A 24052-nucleotide genomic window follows, 5' to 3' on the forward strand; every position below is an offset into this window, starting at 1 on the left:
GAAGCGGGAGTGGGTGGGTCAGTGAGCAGGAGGAGGGGGCCAGGATAGGGTGTTTTCAGAGGGGAAGCCAGGAAGGGGATAACATTTGAAATGTAAATAAAGAAAATATCTAATTTAAAACTATCTGGGGAAAGAAATTGTATCTGGTCATCATTCCCTGAACACTGAAGCATTATTATTTACATCAGATTTATATTGTGGAATCTAAGTATCCCAGAGACCAAGCATACAGAGAGATAAGTAGGTTATATGCAAATACTGCATTTAATATAAAGATTCATTTTGTTTGTTTGTTTGTTGAGATATGGTCTTTACATGGTCTTTAGTTCTGGCTGTCCTGGAATTTGCTGTGTAGTAGACCAAGCTGGCTTCAAACTCAGATCTCTTTACCCCTGTCTTCTGAGTGCTGAGCGTAAAGGCATGCACCTCACCAGGATGGGAGCATATGCAGATGTAGGTACTTCGTGGGCGTAGGGCTTGTAACTGATTGGTAGCAGATACTGAATGTGGACATGCTGGATTAAAGAATGATTCATGTTCTGGGCAGATGAAGGGAGATGGCATGGGGTTTCATCATGCTACCTGGAACAGAATACAACCTAAAACTTTGGAATTGCAACACTTCTACCCGTTGACCCTTTTTCTTTTTTTCTAGATAGCATCTTGCTCAGCTTTGGCCTGGAACTCCCTGTGCAATGCAGGGTGGCTCACACTCCAGTTTCTCAGCTGTTACATGTGTGCACCAGCATACAAGGGTTGAATTATTTTGCATGTGTATGTATTTAGATAAGAGTGATCTCTTATCATGTCATTCCAAAGGAGTTGCCCATTTTGGTTTTTGGCATACTCTGCTGGCCTGGAACTTAGGCTAGGCTGGCTAGCTGGTGACCCAGGGATCTGCCCGCCCTGCCTCCCCAGTGCTGGGATTGCGAGCACACACCAGTGTGCTTGGCTGTTTACAACTGTGTTGCAGATGTGACTCAGGCCCTCAAGCTTCTGTGGCAACACGTCACCTTCTGGGCTTGTCCGGCCTCCTATTTGGAGTTTTCATTTAATGATTTAGTTGTCCATAAGTAACGGAAACCATGGAGAGCATGGTACGTAAGGTAAACTCCTGAACTGAATAGCTCAGAACAGTGATAGAGAGCTGAATGCTGCTTAGTTAGTTTGCATTACCTGTGTCACCTCTTTATGAAAAGGTTTTTAAAAAACTCTACCATGTCCGCTGATACATCCATATAATAAACCTTGATGTATAATGAATTTTGAAAAAAACTAAGTCCATAAAATTAGTTTCCTAATTAATGTTGGTCCTACAATAATCTGGCACAGGAGGCCATATTACCCTGATGGTAGGAAATTGACTGGCTGCATTCGGCAAACCGTGTGGATGTCCCTTCCTTGCCTGCTTTCAAGTTTTGGGCATCTCACTTTATAAAAGGGAGAAAGTAGTAGCCACAGTTAGCTCTAGGAAAGTGCTGTTCCCTGGAGGCGGTTTTGCCTCTGACCATATCTCAGCCTTCCTGGTACCTGTGCTGACAGTAGAAATCATGTATAATCTTTGGAAGACAGAACAGGATGGTTTGTTGGAGTAATATAGTGACATAGGCTGACCTTCAGATACCCCAGCTTGTTGTCTCTTGGTGTTTTACTATAGCAAAGTGAGCCAGGTTTTAACTTGTTCATCCTTCATATATTTGCATTTTAGTCACTTGTAGTCAGACAACATTTCTGTCGTTGTCTTTGAACTTGTATTATGAGTTAGTAAGCTTCTTTCCTACATGATTCAACTGATGTCAGTACAGTTTAAAACATAGTCTAGAGAAATTACTGAAGATGACATCAAATAAAACTAAATATTTTCTAGTGTGCCTTTGACTTTGGCCGCATGCAAGTAGAAGCTCTCAGCCTCTACTATTAAAGAGGCAGGCTTGTGCTCTGTAGGGCAGATCAAACACAGCTGGGAATGACGTAGGCATTTGGTCCCACGTCTCTCCCTCCGCCCTCTGCCTGTTCTCCTGTTTGTATTCCTGGAGGCAAACAGCTGTGCGTCCACTTTATCCTTTATTCCTTTACTTAAATGTGACTCTAGAAAGAAGCAAGCCAGGCTTTCAGACTTAGAAAAGACTTCTCTATTTGTTACTCTTACAACGATATATTCATTATATTAAAATACTTCTTGGAAGTAACCCAGCATCTTCCACCTTATATGCTAGCCACAAGTATTCTTCTGCTTTCTTCAGTGATGGCTGTTCTGCCCTGCATGCCTGGTGCTTCCTTCTTAAACTCTTCATTGGAAAAGCAGTATAGTTCACTTAGACCCACAATAGCATCATGTCAGTAATAAAGAATACATACTTTCAAATGTATTTCTGGACCGATTAATTGTCAGCATTCTAAAGCCATCTGTACTGTACAAATTCTGTACAGCATTTACTCCTTAGGTTCCAGTTCAAAGAAAGGGCCCTGAGTAAGCAAGAACTTTAGTCTGCTCACTTGAATCAGCCAAGCAACTGAAACACTTTTCAAAAAGACCTTTAAGTTAGGTGTTGCTTTGCATCTATATTTCAAAAACTATATATTATATGAAAATGTTATTTTTTCTTACTACAGAAGAATTATGTGTCCCTGTTGGAAAAATTCAGAAAATTGATGCAAGAAAATGCCCACATCCTGCCACTGTCTACAGAGTCCTGGACGACATCCTTTGGTAGAGTCCTACTGTGTACTCTAGGCCATTCTGGTCTGGAACTCAGTGTCTTACTTACTGCTTCAGCCTCCTGAGTACTGTGAACTCAGGTACACATCGTCTCCCCTGGCTTGGATTTTATACTTTTGATACTTCATAGTGAGATGTTTTAATTTGTAGATGCACAAGTTTATGATATTTATTTTTGAGTATCTGTCTTTACTTTATGTGCGTGCAGGTTTTGCTTATATGTGTCTGCACCACATGTGTTCCTGGTCCCCTATGCTAGAGGAGGACATAGGATCCCCTTGAACTGAAGTTAAGGACAATTCTGAGCCACCATGATGTTGCTGGGGTGGAACCTGTGTCCTCTACAAGAGCAGTAAGTGCTCCTGACCACTTAGCCGTCCTTCCCTCCAGCCCTTGTCCTCTAAGAGTCCATCCCAGACTGTGCTAGGAAACCTGCTTCTCACTTAAGACTCTTATGGGTTAATACTGACGTATAGTGAGCAACACTAATAATATCTCAGATTATAATAGAACAGTAGGGAGGTTTATTTTCATTTAAATCAGATTTACTTTGGAAACATTACCTATTTATTAACATGTCCTGCACTTGCTTCTTTTAGTTTGTTTGCTTTTTTTAAAGAGTCTGTGTAAGCTTTTAGACATTCAGATCCCTTCTCGCTTTGTCTTTAATTTTGAGACAGATTCTTACTGTAGCCTTGGCTGCCATAGATGTGTTGGTGTTTGCTGGCCAATCTCAAGGTCCAGGCTGTCTTCCTGCTTCTGCTTCTGCTTCTGCCTCTGCCTCTGCCTCTGCCTCTGCCTCTGCCTCTGCCTCTGCCCCTCTGCCCCTCTGCCCCTCTGCCTCTGCCTCTGCCTCTGCCTCTGCCTCTCACATACAGGGCTTTAGGCCGGGGCCAGCTCCAAGTCTCTTGTAGAAGCGTTAATGGTGGAGGTTAGAAGTTATCGATTGAACCTGAAGAGAACAGTGGCAAACTCTCTGAAGAAAGGAGCAAGAGAGTTTTCATAGCCTTAGAGTTTTTTCTTTGACTCTTAGTTTATTTCAAGGGGAAGAAAATGAAATTTTCCAAGTGTGGTACCTGTACTCCCAAGTTAGACACACTCCATGCCTGTCTGTCTGTCTCTTACCTTACATGAGTCAACCATTGGCTTTTCACTGGGAAAATACCTCTTCAGTGAATATTGTTAAACTTTCATTGAAGTTAGCCAACATGTATTCTCTGTTTTCCTAAAGGTAGAAAGTTTGATTTCTCATTTATGAGACAACTCTTCATGTATCAAGGGCTAGTGAGCCTCATAGTCAGCTGTTATCAACAGTCATTGTACCACATCTTCCCGTCTGCTGTCCTCTTGCATGGCATCATCCCAGAATTCTGTCCTCATTTACAGCCACAGTTGATAGCATTGTGCAGCTCCCATGGCTAAGAATCACTGTCTTAAACTCTGAGATTGGGCAGAAGATGTGGCTCAAAGTCAGTGTGAAGCTGCAGTTGCTAAAGCCTGCCGGCCATGCTTCTATGACAGCAGCGCAGCTCTAGTGCAGCAGCTACACCATTCCTAGGGTGTGTGTGCTCTTAGAATTTACCAAGAATTAAATGTACACACATACACACACACACACACACCCCAAATTACAAAGAGAACTGAGAGTGTTCTTTCCTTGGGGAAAGAGTGGTGATCCAGATTATTTAAGTTAGATGTCCTTGAAGAATGATCCATTTCTGAGGTAGCAGGTAGACTTGAGTTCATCAGTACATTGGCACATCCCTGTTGAAGAAGGCCAGCGCCACAGTGGGACCTTGCTTGAGGAGGCGAGTTGTGGGGTGTGCTAAATTGTTATAATTAGAAATGAAGTTGTTGCATGTTCACATACATTAGTGAGTTGTTCTTACTGCTAGAAGTCTGTGAGACAGTTTGCACGTGAGGAGCAGGTGCTGTTCCATCGTCCATTTATTCCCTCTGGAAAGTTTCCAACATTAAATTCGGAAGTTAATAAATATTTATCATTTTCTGTTATTCCTCATCTATGTATGAGTATTGTATGATATAATTTCTAGTATTGCAATTAGACAAAATAGGCAAAATAGATTTCTTTTCTAAAAAATTTTATATTTACTTATTTATGTTTGTGTTTATGTGTGGCATGTGTCTTCTCTGACATCTGTGCAAGTCAGGGGACAGCTTGCAGGAGTTGGTTCTTTCCTCCAGTTAAGTCTGGGTAGTAGGATTGGCAGTGCCCAGATGACCCCTCACTTGGGCCTTGAGTCAGCACCGATGCTGAAGGTGAAGCAGTTAAAGGACCACTGTTTCAAAGTGCCTGCAAGAACTGATATGAGGTAGATGTGGTAATGTACCTACGTAAAACTGGCATGTGGTCTACAGTGGGAGGTGCCAAACGGCACGTAGATGAAACGGAAGACAAAGAAGGGTTTCTTTTTTTTTTTTTTTTTTTTTTTAATGTAAGTAATGGGTTTCCTTTCTTTTTTAAAAAAAAGAATTACTTATTTTATGTATGTGAGTACACTGCAGTTGTCTTCAAACACACCAGAAGAGGACATCAGATGCTTGTGAGCCACCATGTGGTTGCTGGGAATTGAACTCAGGACCTCTGGAAGAGCAGTCGGTACTCTTAACTGCTGAGCCATCTCTCCAGCACCAGTAATGGGTTTTATTAAGAACCAAACTCTTGATTCACATAATTCTGTGGGATATTGTTTTTACATAAATTAGGAACATCTTTATCTGAGATCACTTATTTCAGTGTACAGCAGATATAACATTGAAGTAACACCTCTTCCCTGACTAAATAGCTAAGCATAGAGTGTGTTTCAACTTGCTTTTTATTGCTGTAGTGAAACTCCGAACAGAACCTTCTTAGTGCAGAAAAGGGTGATTTGACTTAAACATCAATCACAGTCCATTGAGGGAAGTCAGGCAGGAACTGCGGAAGAGAGATACATACTGGCATTCCCCTATGTCTTCCTACGTTTGCTTCTTGCAGCATCCAGGACCATGTGCCCAGTGGTGGTACTGCCACAGTGGGCTGGGCCGTCCCACATCAATCTGATGAAGACATTTCATTTTATCAGTTGAGGCTCCCTCTTCCCAGATGTCCTAAATTTGTTTCAGGTTGACAAAGACTAACCAGCAAGGAATACAGGCAAAGATTGTCTATGTATTGAATTTAAGAAAAATGTTGCCGTGTGGGAGCAGCTCACAACCATGTATCACTCCAGTTCCAAGGGATCTGACACCCTCACACCAGCACATGAAATACAATTATTTTCTTTAAAGGGAAAATGTTAGAGTTTGATCATAAACTGTTCTGAACAGCAAAAATGTTCAAAACACGTTTTTTGTGTGTTGAGCACTGATCTAATGGCATTTGTATTATTTAATCTTAGACTTCCCATTCGCTTTTAAAAAGACACACATGAAATAACAGAAAATGCAGCCCAATGCAGAATAGGGCAGAGGTGAACTCCAAGCTCAGCTTTAAGAAAGCAGTTACAGGACAGGTCACAGAGGTAACCCAGTTGATACTGAAATAGGACATATCATTTAATCCTGGCCTCTGAGTTCCCTCATACTCTGAGGCAGCTACCCAGCCTGTCTGCAGCAGGGCTGGAATCTGGCTCTAGCCTCTGTCCTCATGCTCACTGATGCTCTGTCCTTTAAAACCTTTTCAGTAAATTGAATGGCCTTTACAAAATACTGGTAGTTTGTTTATTTTTGTTGTTACTATTTTGACGTTGTTGGTTTGGTTGTAGAGTAATAGTAAAATATAAAAGGAAGAAAAAGGCCCAAATTAGAGTAACCTAAACTTGATAATTTTATCTAGCTAGTCTACATAATATTGACTCATTGAAACTTACTGCTGTTACTTGAACTCATCGTGATTCTGATTGACGTGTTCCTGTGGTTTGTGTCTGTTACTCTAGCTGGCCTTGCCCTAGCTTCTCCAGCCTCAGACTTGAGTGTCTGCCTCTGTGCTGTGGCTTTTTCTTGGATGAAATGTTTTTACTCTTTCACACATTATAATGAGTCAGCCTTCCATGGCCCGTAGCATCCCAAGTTTGTCCTCCTTTTTTTTTTTTTTTTTTTTTCCATTTTTTGGTTTTTTGAGACAGGGTTTCTCTGTATAGACAGGCTGTCCTGGAACTCACTCTGTAGACCAGGCTGGCCTTGAACTCAGAAATCTGCCTGCCTCTGCCTCCCAAGTGCTGCGATTAAAGGTGTAAGCCACCACCGCCCAGCTGTCTTCCTATTTCTCAAAGATCAGAGATCAGCTGTTTATTTTCCTGTTAGAGAAAGTTCTATGACTCGTGTGGCCCGCAGCTTACTGTGTGTGCACACGCATCAACTTCGTATGTAGCGTGTGGGTGATGGTAAGCAGGGCCTCCCACAAGCTTGTTTGCCAGCTCCACCTTCTTCCCAGGCTTTCTCCTCCCAGCACCCGGTGCTAGTCACCAGATCTGCCTGGGCATACCGTTAGATTTGCTGCGCTCGACGACATGATCGTCTACCTAAGTGACCCAAAGAACTCCACTAGAGAGCTCCTACAGCTGATAAACAACTTCAGCAAAGTGGCAGGTAATAAAATCAACTCCAGCAAATCAGTGGCCTTCCTATACTCAAAGGATAAGCAGGCTGAGAAAGAAATTAGGGAAATGACCCCCTTCACAATAGCCACAAACAGTATAAAGTATCTTGGGGTGACTCTTACCAAACATGTGAAAGATCTGTATGACAAGAACTTCAAGACTCTGAAGAAGGAAATGGAAGAAGACCTCAAAAAAGGGGAAAACCTCCCATGCTCATGGATCGGTAGAATCAATATAGTTAAAATGGCCATTTTGCCTAAAGCACTATACAGATTCAATGCAATACCCATCAAAATCCCAACTCAATTCTTCACAGAGTTAGAAAGAGCAATTATCAAATTCATCTGGAACAACAAAAAACCCAGGATAGCTAAAACTATTCTCAGCAACAAAAGAAAATCTGGGGGAATCAGTATCCCTGACCTCAAGCAATACTACAGAGCAATAGTGTTAAAAACTGCATGGTATTGGTACAGTGACAGGCAGGAGGATCAGTGGAACAGGATTGAAGATCCAGAAATGAACCCACACACCTATGGCCACTTGATCCTCGACAAAGAGGCTGAAAACATCCAATGGAAAAAAGATAGCCTTTTCAACAAATGGTGCTGGTTCAACTGGAGGTCAGCATGCAGAAGAATGCGAATTGATCCATCCTTGTCTCCTTGTACTAAGCTCAAATCCAAATGGATCAAGGACCTCCACATAAAGCCAGACACTCTGAAGCTAATAGAAAAGAAACTGGGGAAGACCCTTGAGGACATCGGTACAGGGAGAAAGTTTCTGAACAGAACACCAATAGCGTATGCTCTAAGAGCAAGAATTGACAAATGGGACCTCATAAGGTTACAGAGTTTCTGTAAGGCAAAGGACACCATCAAGAGGACAGATCGGCAACCAACAAATTGGGAAAAGATCTTCACCAATCCTACATCAGATAGAGGGCTAATATCCAATATATATAAAGAACTCAAGAAGTTAGACTCCAGAAAACCAAACAACCCTATTAAAAAATGGGGTACAGAGTTAAACAAAGAATTCTCACCTGAAGAACTTCGGATGGCAGAGAAGCATCTTAAAAAATGCTCAACTTCATTAGTCATTAGGGAAATGCAAATCAAAACAACCCTAAGATTTCATCTTACACCAGTCAGAATGGCTAAGATTAAAAATTCAGGAGACAGCAGGTGTTGGAGAGGATGTGGAGAAAGAGGAACACTCCTCCACTGCTGGTGGGGTTGCAAATTGGTACAACCACTCTGGAAATCAGTCTGGCGGTTCCTCCGAAAACTGGGCACCTCACTTCCAGAAGATCCTGCTATACCACTCCTGGGTATATATCCAGAGGATTCCCCACCATGTAATAAGGATACATGCTCTACTATGTTCATAGTAGCCCTATTTATAATTGCCAGATGCTGGAAAGAACCCAGGTATCCCTCAACAGAAGAGTGGATGCAAAAAATGTGGTATATCTACACAATGGAGTACTATTCAGCCATTAGAAACAATGAATTCATGAAATTCTTAGGCAAATGGATGGAGCTAGAGAACATCATACTAAGTGAGGTAGCCCAGACTCAAAAGGTGAATCATGGTATGCACTCACTAATAAGTGGTTATTAACCTAGAAAACTGGAATACCCAAAACATAATCCACACATCAAATGAGATACAAGAAGAAAGGAGGAGTGGCCCCTGGTTCTGGAAAGACTCAGTGAAACAGTATTCGGCAAAACCAGAATGGGGAAGTGGGAAGGGGTGGGAGGGAGGACAGGGGAAGAGAAGGGGGCTTACGGGACTTTCGGGGAGTGGGGGGGCTAGAAAAGGGGAAATCATTTGAAATGTAGATAAATTATATCGAATAAAAAAAAAAAGATTTGCTGCGCTCTGCGACTCTGCATGCATCACATGCACTTGTCCTTATATTTTGGGTTATTAAATTTATAAAGTAAGCCAGTGATTTCACAACTTCTGTATGTTATCTTTCTACCATGAAAAGGCAACAAGAAAAAGATAGTTGCTAAGCATACATTCCTTCAGAGACAAAGAACTGCTCCCTATGGCCAAACTGCTAGCCCCTGCTTTCCCTAGAGCTCACCCAGATGTTTAGTGTTCTCTCTTCTTCTGCAGCCTGTACCTTGCATGTAGATAACCCATGAAAGCTGTCTTCACAGTAAACTTGAAGTAGCAGCAGCAGCAGCTGCAGCAGTTTGTGCCTGGGTTCTTGTGGAGTGAGAGAGTAAAGTCAGACAGTGAACATGTATATCTTGTATACCTGAACTCCAAAGGTGAACTCTCCATGTAGCCTTCTTGCGATACGGATAAATGAGTCAGCTATACTACATTATTTGATTTCAGTGTATAAACTTTGATTTTAATGTTGGCATTGTACCTACCTGTGACTCTGCAAGTGGTTGGAGGCGTCTCACTCCTTGGAAAGTTGTGGCCAGGTTCAGTGTTGCTGCTGGGATAGCGTTGTGTTGGTGCTCTGAGCCATGGTGGTGATTATCAGGGCTGGAAGTCTGTGTCCTCCCTGTTGGTTAGTGTGTGCTGTCCTCGTTTATCACTCCTTCCTCTGTGGACTCTTTTCTGTTGCTGACCCAAAGTGTGCGCAGCAGGATGCCGAGAGCTGTTGGTGGGGTTACTGTCGTGATTCCCTGTTGGTGGTCTGGTGAGCAAGCTGCTCAGTAGACAGTTACTCAGACAGATGTGCAGTAGACAGTTACTCAGACAGATGTGCAGTAGACAGTTACTCAGACAGATGTGCAGTTACAGCAGCGAGCAGCTCAGCAGCAGTCAGTGTCGGTCAGGGCCTGGTCTGCGGATCTGACCAAATTGACATCCAGAGGATAAAGGAAGTTACTCAGATGCGCGTCCTCTAGACTGAGAATGGTTTGCCAGGAAGGCCTCTTGATTGGTGGTGCAGTGGGTCTGGGGTACTGGGGACGTTTGTCTCAGGGATGCAGAGACTGAGACACTTGGGGAAACTGGGGAGGAAGTGTGGCCTGGAACCCTAGGAAGCAGCAGGGTTGCTGGGATTGCAGCTCTGGTGACCCTGCCAGAACACATCAGAGAGAAGTCAGAGTTGGTAAGGGAGGGCCAGGACAGTGGAAAAGTCAGTTGAATCCTCAGGTAGAAAGTGGTGTTTGGTTTTCTTGTCTTTGCACTTTCTATTTTGAGTTGGCTTTGTGAGAGTGTATCTTCACATTTCCTTGCCAGACCTACACTTGAGACACCTCCATGCGTGCACACACACACACCATACACCCCATCTAGGCCGTGGTCTCAATGATAAGCTATTCTTGGAATTAAAGTGCAAGTGCCATCTACTTCTTGATTTCACTGGCTTCTTGATTTTATTCTTCTCTTAGCTATGAGCATTGTGAGATGGTGGGAGTTGTGATAGCAGCTACTGCAGTAGCTGCAGAAACCATGGTAACTCAAATCTATCTTTAAAAAAATGTTTTTATGTGTACAGATGTTTTGCCTACATGTATGTCTGTGCACCATAGGCCAGAAAAGGGCCTCAGATATCCCGCAGCTGGAGTGACAGGCAGTTGTAAACTGCACGGGTGCTGGCAATCAAACCCAGGTCCTCTGGAAGAACAGCCCATGCTGTGAGCCGTTGAGCCTTCTCTCTAGCACTAGGAAATCTGTTTTGTCAGACACTGCCCTAGCATTCTGCATGCACATCCATCGTTTCCTCAGATAATAGAAAGAGATGAAGAGGGAGCCAAGGGTTTGAGATTGCAGAATAGGTTTTAAACTAAACCCTTGGCTATTAATTCTTTCTCTGACAGTGAAAGTCACAAATAGTAAGCTAGAGAACGTGGGGAGAGCCCAGAGTCTTAACACATAGTGAGTCAGGGAAGCTTGATTCCAGCCCAGGCTGATTGCCTGAGTTCCTGCTGTGTGTCCAGGCCTACCACATGTGCCAGGAGTGTTAGTCACTGAGAGAGAATGTTATACAGAGATGTGGTGGCTGGAGAAATGGCTCCACAGTTCAGAGCACGTACAGCTCTCTCAGAAGACCCAAGTTTCAGTTCCTAGCACCCATGTGGGGGTGGAGGTGGGGGAGGGGAGGCTCACAACCACCTGTAGGCTACAGGAGATCTAAGTCCTTTGGCCTCAGTAGACAGCCACACATGCGTGATGCACACATGCTTTTACAATCACACATATAAATATATAAAGTCTTTTTATGCGTGAATATATGCGTATGAGTCCAGGCGCCTGCAGAGGCCAGAAACATCAGACTGCCTAGAGCTGGAGTTACAGGTGAGCTGCTAGGTATGGGCACTGGGACCAGACCGGGACCAGACCGGAGTTCTCTCTCAACTGCTGAGCCATCTCTTCAGCTCCCATCTCATTACAGGAAAAAAAAAAAAAGACAGACACTTGAGATTACAGCATTTCTTTGTGGCTATACACTGTGGTTTACTAAACTTGCTTTACTTTGGCTGTTAACATATTTTATGAGAGAACTTGAAAGCGTGTGATTCTCGCCCTTTGGAATGGCTACAAGAAACAAAAGTAGGTAGTCAAGTGCAGAGATGTGAATGAGTGTGTGTGGAAGCTGGGCACAGGGACAGCCAGAACCCGTGAGTTCTTCTCTCAAGTAAGTACCCAAGAGAAATACATACATACATGCACCAGAAAATGTCTGTAGACTGTTCATGGTAGCTGTATTAAACCAACAGAAACTAAAAGCTGACAGTGGGAAGATAGATGCATAGTCAGTCACATAGTGAAGAATGGTACAATAATAGACAATTTATAACTGCATGTAATAATATATTAAATGTCAATAATCAAATATCAGAAACCTGCTGAGGAATCCATTCCCAGCCCTTTAAACATAGATATATTGCACATATATTATACATATCATATGTTATATACATACATATGTATGTTGTATGTGTGTATGTATGTGTGTCTGTGTGTGTAGGTGTGGTAGAGCATGCCTTTAATAATCGCCATCCCAGCACTCTGGAGACAGATGGATCTCTGAATTCTAGGTCAGCCAGGCTACATGAGAGATTGTATCAAATTAATTAAAGAGTAAAACATTGGTGTCCTGTGTGTTAGGATAGACCATGCTTCTGAATATAGGCCTGAAATACAGTGACACAAATACAGTTTAGCTTACTTGTAGCCCAAAACGTTGTAGGCATATTTTCCAGGCTGTGGTTAGAGTAGGGGCTGCCTCCCCTGTGTGTAGCCCTTAGGGAGCTGTGCTCAATCAACCTGTAGCTCAAGGGCACACCCTTCTCACTTTGTGTTGTAAGAAGACATAACCACATGCCTACAGCAAACTGTGGGGATGCAGACGGTGGGAGTAGAAATATAATGTACTGTGTACCCTGCTTATTTTTCCTATGTACCAGTACATGGTGGTTATTTTTTTCATGCCAATAGATATAGTTCTTATTACTGTTTTTAATGTCAATAAATTATTCCATTGAACAGATGAAATAATATTGAATGACCATGTAGATGATTTCATTTTCATTTTTGCTAATATTGACAATTCTATAGTAAAAATCCTCGGTAAGAAAATCACTTTGGTGTGGTCACTTATAAGAAATAGAACTCAGGGCTCAAAGAGTTTACTTATTTTAAGGCTGTAATCTATGTTCCTATGGACTCCAGATTGTCTTCAGTGTACTGTTTTTTTTTTTTTAGGTTACATTTTTATTTTTTGTGTGCATGCATGCGTTCGTACATGCGCCCGTGCATCTGTGCGCACGTCTGTGCGCCCGTCTGTACATGCACACGCTTGTGTGCAATGCTTAGTGACTGCTTAAGGCACAGCACTTTCATGCCAGTCAGAGGATAGCTTATAGAGTCACTTCTCTTCTTCTGCCAGGTAGGCTCTGGGTGCTTTTATCCTGTGAAATAGCTCAGCAGTATCCATTTTTATTTAGTTATTTTATTTGCTTTTAAGTAATTTTTAAAAATTAAATTTTTGTATATTGATGTTGTATGATGCAGATGTTAAAGCACAGTTACTGCAGTGAAGCAACGTAATCTGTCAGTGCTCAGTGACTGAATGACCAGGGCAGCTGAAATCAGTGACACCTGTGTGTTTAAGGTTCTTTTTTTTTTTTCCTTTTTTGTTAAATAATATTCTTTATTTACATTTCAAATTATTTCCCCTTTCCTGCCCCCCCCAAATAAAATTCCATAAGCCATCTTTCCCCCCCCCCCCCTGTTCCCCAATCAACCCTCTCCTGCTTCCCTGTCCTGGTATTCCCCTACACTGCTGCATCGAGCCTTTCCAGGACCAAGGGCCTTTCCTCCCTTTGATGTCCAACAAGGCCGTCCTCTGCTGCCTATGCATCTGGAGCCATGGGTCCCTCCATGTGAACTATCTGGTTGATGGTTTTGTCCCTGGGAGCTCTGAGAGTACTGGGTGGCTCATATTGTTGTCCCTCCTATGGTGCTGCAAACCCCTTTAGCTCCTTGGGTCCTTGCTCTAGCTCCTCCATTGGGGACCCTGTGCTCAGTTCAATTGCTGGCTGAGAGTGTCCCCCTCTGTATTTGTCATGCACTAGAAGAGCCTCCCAGGTGACAGCTATATCTGGCTCCAGTCAGCAAGTACTTGTGGGCATCGATAATAGTGTCTGGGTTTTGTAACTGTATATGGGATGGATCACTAGGTGGGGGTGTGTTTAACGTTCTTAATACAGTGATGTTGACTATAGCCTTCATGTTAAGTGATATTAAGTAAGTTGGCCATATTTTTCATATTTTGACTATAATTTCATTATTGCCACAAAACTTTTGTTTTACTGTCCTTTGATTTTACAGTCCACTTTCTTGCCTTTTGATTCTGTCCTTGATGTCATATTTGGCTTTATCTTTAGATTATGAAAATGTCTGAACTCCCAAATAAATGGTGACACTTCATTCATGTTTTTTTTTTGTTTGTTTTGTTTTTGTTTTTGTTTTGTTTTTTTTGTAAATCTAGTTCTTCTAGAAATGATCTGACTGTTGAGTCTAGTTTTATTTATTTATTTTTTTGTTAAGTGTTACTTAACTATGCCAGTAGAAATTGGTTGTTTTTATTTTTTAAAGGACTGTGTGAATCTTAGATAAAACCATCCAGAAATGCTTTAAGATGTCTTTCTAGGTAGTATTAGGATGGAGTAAGAAAGGAAGTTTTAATTCTGAGTCTTTGGAAGGAGAAAACTGTGTTGCCACAAACAGAAATTGTCATTGACTCAGAATCAGGCACACTTGACATTTGGTTGATCCCCGTCTGCCAGCTGGTTGCCACATTAGAGAGGCCTGTCGCTTCACCCACAGGGCTGCGTCTGACTGCCACCATTGTATGTTCTTTCTGCTGTCTCGCACTGACACTCATGCTAGTTGACATCAGGATAACTCTAGAGACTTTATTTTTATGCATAACTCATTGCATATTAATTTGTTTGAAAAAATCACTATTAAAAGGAACCAGAGTCTATTAGTATGACTTTGTTCCTCAGTTTACATACTAGTTTTGAGCACGTCTGAGCATATGAGCAATCACTAGGTGTTTGTAAGAAGAGGCCTGCCTTGCTCATTGTGTTCAGATAGCAGTCATGCTCAGGTTTTGTGAGTAACAAAAGAAAAACATAGCTGTTGGATGAATGACCCAAGGGTGCACAGGATGTCCCCAGCCCTGCTGGCCTCAGGCTCCTTCCTAGTCTGCATTGGTTCACGTTCCCTTGGTTACAGAGACAAACACTGCAGTAGTAGCATGTGCCTGTATGGTGAGCACTAGAGCCAGGAGTTTGAGCTCATCATCAGATGCATAGTGAGTTCATGGTCAGCCTTGGCTACATGAGACCTTGTCTCAAACCGTAACGATGTCAATTTCTGTGCTCATCAACCCTCTAGCTGAGAGACTCCTAAAAACATCAGGGTATGATAAGCCCCTTCAGTTGATACTACTGAGTCTTCAGATTGTCTGGGTCTTATAAATTTGTTTCCTTCTGTTCCTTTCTATCTGCTGCATTCCACATAAAACTCCTAATGCTGGGTCAGCTGCCTATCTGGGAACACAAAGAGTTGCTGCAGAAAGTGATACAGCCCTCTTCTTCCACTTGCCATTGGCTGGCTGGTGACTTTGTAAGTCCTTCAGCTTTCTGTAAGGCATTGGGTGGAGTCCTTAGTCACTAACACGTGTGTTTCTCTACAGGCTGTGCTGCCCCTCTACTTAGAGGTAGTCAGTCAGCTGAGGGGCTGGGCTCCTACCCTACACATGGGAAGCTTCTTTTGGTCATCCTACATTCACCCTGCTATAGCAGGAACTGATTACTTTCAAAACATGTTCTGCAGGCCATAAATCTGTGGGTTTTGAATAGAAACAAAGCAGACTGGCTTTGGATGTCAGTTTTCAGATAGAAAAAACATCTCGTGCCTGCCATTTTGCTTCATATATTTTGAAACATTTTCCATCATTGATTTAATTTTTTTTTTGAGATTCACTTTCATTGAAATTATATATTTGGACTTGATCGGTGGGAGGAAAACACTTTTTTTAGTGTGTAAATAGGCTATTCTAATACTACATAAAGCTTCGGAGATTGTACAACCAAACTGAGTTATATTCTGTTTGTGCCACTAATGAAATGAATCACTATGGCAAGTGCATTTTGGAAACCACAAGACCTTGTGCTGAAGAGTTTATATGATTTACAAACAAGCAGTTCTCTAGGATTGCTTTTGGGTGAAAGAAATGAAGTTTGACACAAGTATCTTTGTTGTTATAGTTAGATCATGAATGTCAGCCCATAAGTCCCTTGGTCACCAGGCTGTGGCTCTATTCAGAGAGAGGTATGGGGAAGGATGATAGGGCATTGTGATATGCCCTTAAGCCTTTTGGGAATCCTAACCCCTTCCTGTGTCTCTGTTTCCTAATCACCACGAGGTGAACAAGCGTTCTCCACCGAGTGCATACTTCCATTCTGATAACCAGCCTTGCCATAAGCCAGTGAAGCACAAACTAAAGACAGTGACTTCAAATAAGCCTCATGTCCTTTCAGGCTGTTTGTCTGAGTGATGGAAAGCTGACCATGTTTATGAAACACTTCAAAATCTAATCTTCTATTCCCCTTCTCCTATAGGTATACCTGCAAAACTCGTGTTGGAGACATAGTCCACTTTCCAAAATGTTTTATTATAAATTACGGCAAAAAGAAAGAGTTCTTCAAATTTTTAAATAGTGGTACTTACATAATACTAAATTTTGAGATTTCTGTTACGAATGTTTTACTATTCAGGCCAGCAGGATGGCTCGGTGGGTGAGAGCTTGCCACGAAGCCTGATGGCTGTGTTATCCCTTGGTTCCTGTGTGGACCAACTCCAGTTGCTTCTCCTTGAACTTCTACATTTATGTTTATGGTATGTACATATACACAGCAATAAAAGGTTTTTTTAAAAGATTTGTTTATTTTATGTACGTGAGTACACTGTAGCTGTCTTCAGACACCCAGAAGAGAGGGCATCAGATCTCATTACAGATGGTTGTGAGCCACCATGTGGTTGCTGGGAATTGAGCTCAGGATCTCTGCAAGAGCAGTCAGTACTCATAACTGCTGAACCATCTCTCCAGCCCCACAATAAAATGTTTTTAAAATGTGTTACTGAGAATCAGGAGACAGAAACAGGCAGATCCTTTATGACACTTGGCAACCTCACCAGTGGTTCAGTACTGCCTACTAGGAAAACCAGGCTGCCTCTTTGGATGTGTACATTGGCGCGCTCAGATCAGACAATTTGAGAAGCACTAAACATGAAAGAAGATGCGAAGTCCAGGAGATAAGCAACTTGATGAGCCCATTAGTAAGGTTGTAATCTTACGTGTGTTCATTCAGTGACTCTGTATCTTTCTCTGTGTCCCTCAGCATCAGCGACTCCTCCAAGAGAGCAGAGGGAGGGGCAAGCAGACTGCACTCCACGGAGCTGTGGCTTCCTGCGTCTTCCTTGTTGTCTGTTTAGCGTTACCTTTTTCTCTTTTGTTTCTTTGAGATTCTGTAGCCCAGGCTGATGTGGGACTCACCATACAGCCAAGGCTGCCCTGGAATTCATGGTAGTCCTTTGCCAGCTGCTGAGCCTGTGGATGTGAGCCACCCACACCTAGACAGCTTCATATTCTTAGTTGCACGTCTTTCTGGGCTGCTATTGGTAGCTTATAGTTCTTGTGTGTGGTTTCATGTAGCTTCTCCCCTAACTCATCTTTGGCAAGCTAACCAGCTTCTCATTCTTACCAGTGTGAGGTAAGAAGTGTTAGGTCCTCTGTATACAAGAAAGAACTCAGCTGGCATTGTTGGAATTATTTTATGTGTGTGTGTGTGTGTGTGTGTGTGTGTGTGTGTGTGTGTGTGTATGTATATATATATATATATACACACATATATATATAATTATACATTGTATATTATTATATGTTAATATACTTCACAAAAACAAAAGCTGGGCTACCTGTGCTTCATGGGTAGAGTGCCTGCTTAACACACATGGGACTCTGAGTTTGGTCCCAAGCTCTGGGAGAAAAAATTAATTAAAATGATAAAAAAATACAACATTGACCTCAATTTAAAACTTTTGAAACTGTTGGAAGAAAATATATCAGGTAATCTTTTTGATCTCAAAATATGTAAAGATTTCTTAGAAATGATGCCAAAATAGACCATGAAACTTCATAGGAGACTATGAGAGATGAAACAAGCTGTGTTTGGAAAAGATGTGTGTGAAAGTGGGAAGGGAGCTGCTGAAAATGGACAGATGTGAGAACGAGGATGGCGGTGAGCTGAAGGAACGAAGTAAAAACTTTGTAAAGTCCTATAGTGAAATCAATGGGAAAAGAACTGATACCCTAAGTATAGTTTATACATAGAAAAAAATAAGTTGAAATTGTCAAAATTAATGGTGTTTTACATTGTATAAGAGAGGGCTGGAGAGATGGCCCAGCAGTTAAGAGCACTGGCTGTTCTGCCAGGGGTCCTGAGTTCAATTCTTAGCACTCACCTGGCAACTCAGAACTGACTATAACTATAATACTTTAGGACCTGACACCCTCTTCTGGTGTGCAGATTACATGCTGACAAAAAAAAAAAAAACCCATATAAATAAAACCTTTGAGAGAGAGAGAGAGAGAGAGAGAGAGAGAGAGAGAGAGGAGAGAGAGAGAGAGAGAGGAGAAGAGAAGGTAATCATGGGGAATATATTTGCAGAGCATACATGGCAAGTTACATCCAAATAACACAATGCAGCGTTCAGAGAACAGCCACTAGGCAAAGATTCCAGCAGTCACTTCTAGAAGTTTTGTAGATGAAAAATGGGAAGTTGCTCAGGCCTTGGAGGTCAGTCAGTGGCGTGCGAGCTCAGCCCCATTCCTTCTGCATCACTACAAAGGAAAATGTTCTGCAGCTATAGTAGTGCAGATCAAACTCCTACCTAGGAACCAAATCATAACTACTCAGGACAAAAAAAGGTGACCGTAACTCACTATTCCATGTAGGTATGTGAGGCGCATTCTCAGTGCTGTATAGGTCATGAACTCACAGACCCTCTAGAAGACCCACCCACCGCCCACCATTACCCATTCTCTCAGTTGGTGTTCTCGAGACATTGTAGACATGTTGAATAGGCCACATGCTTTGGGGTTGATGAGTACTGGTCAATTCTTCCCTGCGCCTTTCAGGGACTCTTTGTACCTGGCAATAGAAGGAGAAAATTAAAACCAAAGTTGCTGCTGATTTCCTCTCTCACTCACAGCAGTTTATCTTGTTTACTAAACCTCCTGTTCTCCCAAGGACTTTTAGCCCTTACCCATTAGAAGAAGAAATAGATCTTTACAGAAAAGTGTGCTCCTTTCTTGGAGCCAGACACAAGTAAGAACAAAGTGGAACTAATAACTAGCACCAGCCAGGAGTCGCCCCCTTCGACAGGGATGCTTTGTATTATCAAGAAGACCTCAGAAATGCAGAGTTGCTATTGGAAGCTGCTTTGACTCCAAGGAACGTGAGGCAGAAGAAGAGTAGGCCTGCTGTAGCCTCAAATGAGATGTGTGACTCACAGCGATCCACCCTCTCATGGACACAGGCACCATAGCCATACACAGTGTGCTGAGAGGCCCAGTGCAACCCCATTCCTGATATTGGGTTAAAGGCCAGGGCCTAGACCTTCCTGTGTTCTCAGCCATCACAAATCAGAGATTTAATTTTTAAGTGTTAGAAATGTGAAATTTTCACCTTTCAGTTCCCATAAACAGAACCTACAGTTGCTATAGCAGCGATTTTTTTTCCACCTACATGAAATTTGAGTTTGAGACAATTATTTTCTCACAGATTTTCAAACTGTAAAGTGAATATACATAGCCATTGTAGCTCAGAAATAATTCCTCAGATGAAAAGGGATTTGTTTTCCATGAGCGAAAGCCTGAAAACTCACCTACAAAGTCCAGTTTGATTGGGAGACTTCATGTAAGCCAGGGACGGAAAAGCACGCATAGAGGCCCGACCTTCCTCCAGCACCAAGAAGACAAGCATTGGCTCTCAGGAACCAGCAGGTCAGCTCCTTACAGGACACTTGCGGTTCCGTAGCCCTAACTTTGCTCTTGGCGGCATCTGGTGACGTCATCACTTTAAAGCACTCAGCAGTCACAGAGCCTGAACTATGCCGGGCCTCCATCATCCCTCCAGGACACATTCCAGTTGGCAGTGGGGAATAGTCAGACCTGCGCCAAACAGTGCTAGCGTGCTTTCATAAACTATTTGCAGGTGCATGTTTAACTCAAAAAGTAATAATTGGTGATTTCTCTTTTGAGAAAGCATGGACTTTGCCTTTACTGTGCTGGGAGTTTGTTCCCATCATCAGTGCCTCTGCCTGAGCAGGGCCCATCATTGGTTTACATGTGACTGATGACAGGCCTGCCTTGATGGGCCGACCGTGTGGATGCGAGCTTGGCAAACCAGCAGATCCTCTCTCACAGCACCCAGGGGTGACTTGCTGTGTGTGATGTGGTGTGTCACAGTCGGGTTTTAGAAACTGAACACTCGCCCTCAACCTGAGCTGTCTACTGCCCATGTTACCATCTCAGTATGTACTGTGTGCCTTCCAGGAAAGTGTGCTGCTGGCACTCGACGGGGTGGGGAAGAAGTGTGCACAGAAAGATTGGTGTGGCTCCCATCCATGTGTTACACTTGGTTCACAATTCATTCTTCTCTGGTTAAATACAGTGGAAATAGCTGAAATCAGAGACGTGTGCTGTCATTGAGTTAAATGCAGGTATATTCAGGGATCCTGAGCCCTGGGTCACAAAAGAAGCTCAGTACGTGACCCACAGCTGTGAGTGGGGCTCCATGAGGGAGCACTGCCCTGGTTTCCAGGTGGAGACCAGCATAGTGAAACAGTAAGGATGTCACACACCACAGTGCAGCCGAGCAGTAGCAGGCACCCTGAAGTTCTCAGTGGCTTTCCTGGGTGATGCCGAGCTATCCTGGCCATCCTGCCAAGCGTCTGGTCACCCAGAAGGAATTCTGGGTAAAGTATCAGTGTATTGCTTTCTTTAAGAGAAAAGTAAATATAGTTACTTATTAATAAGGAGTGGCGCCTTTGTATATGTCATATGTTACTCAACTTCATTGAACTCTAGAAGTCTGAGATTATTGGTACACTCTGTTTGGGAACAAGAAGCCAAATACTTAGAATAAAGAAGGGGGAAATCTTATATTTGTAATATTTTAATTACAAGCGCAGTTGCCTCTCAGAAATCTTATGACTCACACATGATTACATCTTAAAGAAGACATTTAATTCCTTTGCACTGAGAAATCTGTTTCTCAGGTTGGTCTTTAAAATATGAAGGTAGCTTTTTTAAGTAAGTACAGTCACTCCCAAATGCTTTTTTAAAATTGTTTTTCTAGGCTGTGCTTTAGTGGTGGAGCCCTCCTGCAGCAATACCAGTTATATACATGGTATGTTACACTCATGAGAGGCATGTGTGGCGCCATGTGACCTCAGCGTCATGTGCTTTTGCACATGGCTAAGCACTGTAAAGGACCCTGAGAAACAGCTGAGGTAAAGAACCAAGGGCTGGTTAATTATAATGTTTGGTGACAGATTTTCCTCCGGCCTCTGGAGCAGAGGTGGAATTGTTACAGTACTTATAGGCAAATTAATGTCAAAGCAGTTGGAATTTAGCCTCTTATTTATAAGAACTCAGAATATGGACAACTCATTTTCATGAAAGTTAAATATAGAGAAAAATGTGTAATGGATAGAATGAAACAATAAATCTAATGAAATGTGTCGTTAGTGATTTGAGACCCATACACGCACAGTGAGGTTGCATACCTTGTTCTTACATCTGGTTGCACGCACAGTGAGGCTGCATACCTTGCTGTTACATCCGGTTGCATACACAGTGAGGGTGCATACCTTGTTCTTACATCCGGTTGCACACACAATGAGGTTACATATCTTGTTCTTACATCCGGTTGCACACACAGTGAGTTTCCATACCTTGTTCTTACATCTGGTTGCACACACAGTGGTTACATACCTTGCTCTTACATCTGGTTGCACACACAGAAGAGGTTACATACCTTGTTCTTATATCGTTGCAGTGAACCAGTGATGTTTGTAAAGTATGCAGTCCCCAAGGTCATAAGGGAATCTAAACTATCATCTCTGAGAGTCACTGTGTGTGCTGTACAGGTCCAGAAAGGCTTAGCTGTTGAGCAGACTTGAAATCACTATTGAGATGGAAGTTTGTACTTTGAAAGACTAGGCCATTGACTGTAATCACAGACATTTTCATCCTCTGATTACTTTGTAGGCTTGGGAAAAAGACTCTCGATCCACTCATGGGCTTCACTCTTAGGGCTGAGGCATGGAAAGTCTGGGTACTTCATATACAATAGTAAAACAGTGACACTTGGTTTGTGGCGCGATTATGAAAATGAGTTTTACATTGGCAGCAAGCAGCTAGGGAGGGACTTTTGTTAGATACTCAGAAGTAAAAGTAAAAAGACCTTTGCTTGCTTGGTTGTCTGTCTGTCCATCCATCCACTCACTTATTACTGAGTCAGTCCTTTGTTTTCCACTAGCTCCACCTTGTACAGTTGAGAATGACCTTGAACTGACTACTCTCCTGTTTCGATGGTCTCTGCTGTCTCAGTGCTGACCAGTCAGTCACTGGCCTGAACTGTTTTGTGTGGTGCAGGGATCAAACCCAGGGAGTCATACTGGTTAGGAGTCATACTGGTTAGGAGTCATACTGGTTAGGAGTCATACTGGTTAGCATTCTACTCAGTGAGCTACACTCCCAGTCTGGTTTACAATATTTTGTGTTCCATCTTACTGTTCGATCAGATCTCTCTCTCTCTCTCTCTCTCTCTCTCTCTTTTTTTTTTTTTTTTTTTTGAGACAGGGTTTCTCTGTGTAGCCATGGCTGTCCTGGAATTCACTCTGCAGACCCTGCTGGCCTTGAACTCAGAAATCCACCTGCCTCTGCCTCCCAAGTGCTGGGATTAAAGGCGTGTGCCACCACTGCCCGGCTTGATCAGATCTCTTTACCTTGCTTCATAGCCCAGGCCCGCCTCAGACAGAAATCCTCCCCCATCCTGACCATCACTGGATTTTTGGTATATGCCACCTCATCTAGCATGCAGAACTGCTTTTGATGGTCAGAATTTCAAACTTGTGAAGCACATTTTAGAGAATTTCCAGTTCAAGGACTGCTCATTTGTCCCTGCTCTCCCAAAGATGTGAATATTGTAGTCGTGCTTTCAGAGATGTGGAATGCAATGGTGACATAAAGTGCACTATAGCATAGTTTGTTTTGATCAAATGATTGAGCATAGGCAAAACATATATTTTAAAGATGTGTCTTGGAGCAGGAAAGTTAAGAACGAGAATGCTTGCTGCTTGTACAGAATACAGGCTCACAGCTGCCTGTAAGGTCCAGGGATCCAGTGACCTCTTCTGGCCTCAGGCACCTATATGTGTGGCATACATTCACATAAACACACACACAGACACACATAAATGAGAATACATCTTTTGAAAATAAAAAATGGAGCTAAGACGATGGCTTTGTGGTTAAGAGCACATACTGTTCTTACAGAGGAGCGAAATTCAGTTTCCTACATTATATCAGGTAACTCATAACCACCTATATCAGTTCCAGGGGATCTAATGCCCTCTCAGGGTACCTGCATACATGTGGTGTACATGCATACATTCAGGTGAGGGTACACACATCATAATAAACTAAATAAACATATAAGTTTTTTAAAAAGACAAACATATGTCTAAAATGTCATTTGTTCTTCTACTTTCCAAGGTAAAAGCTTCACATTGCACTTCATAGTCACTGTTTTTCCTTAAAAAATATTTCAACTCTCCTGAGAGCAAGCAAATCAGACACTTAGGATGCAGAGCCTGGGGTCTATCTTTAAATGTGTTTATTTTTATTTAGTGTGTATTGGTATTCTTCCTTTATGTGTGTCTCTGAGATGTCAGACCCCTGGAACTGGAGTTACAGACAGTTGTAAACTGCCATGTGGGTGCTGGGAATTGAACCCAGGTCCTGCGGAAGAGTAGCTGGTGCTCTTACCTGCTGAGCTCAGGATCTACTTTTAAAGAATTACACAGAAGAGTGCCAAGCCCAGTCAGGTCTCAGAAGCTGTTCTGAAGTCTGTGCTTCCCTTGGGTAGGAAGATAGTTG

The 24052-nt window shown here is 42.6% G+C and overlaps 1 protein-coding gene across 18 annotated transcripts in view; it reads left to right on the forward strand.

Moving 5' to 3' along the window:
* Nucleotides 1–24052, forward strand: part of Plekha5 (pleckstrin homology domain containing A5) — a 177207-nt gene that overhangs the window by 22415 nt on the left and 130740 nt on the right. Inside the window, exon 4 of one of the 18 annotated variants that reach the window (XR_007976750.1) lies at nt 2614–2799. The exons of 15 other annotated variants lie outside the window; for them this stretch is intronic. Coding sequence is in view for 1 of the 3 variants with exons in the window: in XM_052175191.1 (XP_052031151.1) it covers nt 16443–16623 (181 nt within the window). In the remaining 2 variants the exon portion in view is untranslated. Of the gene's footprint in view, nt 1–2613; nt 2800–16442; nt 16723–24052 lie in introns of those variants that run through there. 2 more of the 18 variants (XM_052175191.1, XM_052175188.1) reach the window with 2 other exon arrangements.

The sequence above is a fragment of the Apodemus sylvaticus genome, chromosome 2 (assembly GCF_947179515.1).
Source record: "Apodemus sylvaticus chromosome 2, mApoSyl1.1, whole genome shotgun sequence".
Classification (NCBI taxonomy): domain Eukaryota; kingdom Metazoa; phylum Chordata; class Mammalia; order Rodentia; family Muridae; genus Apodemus; species Apodemus sylvaticus.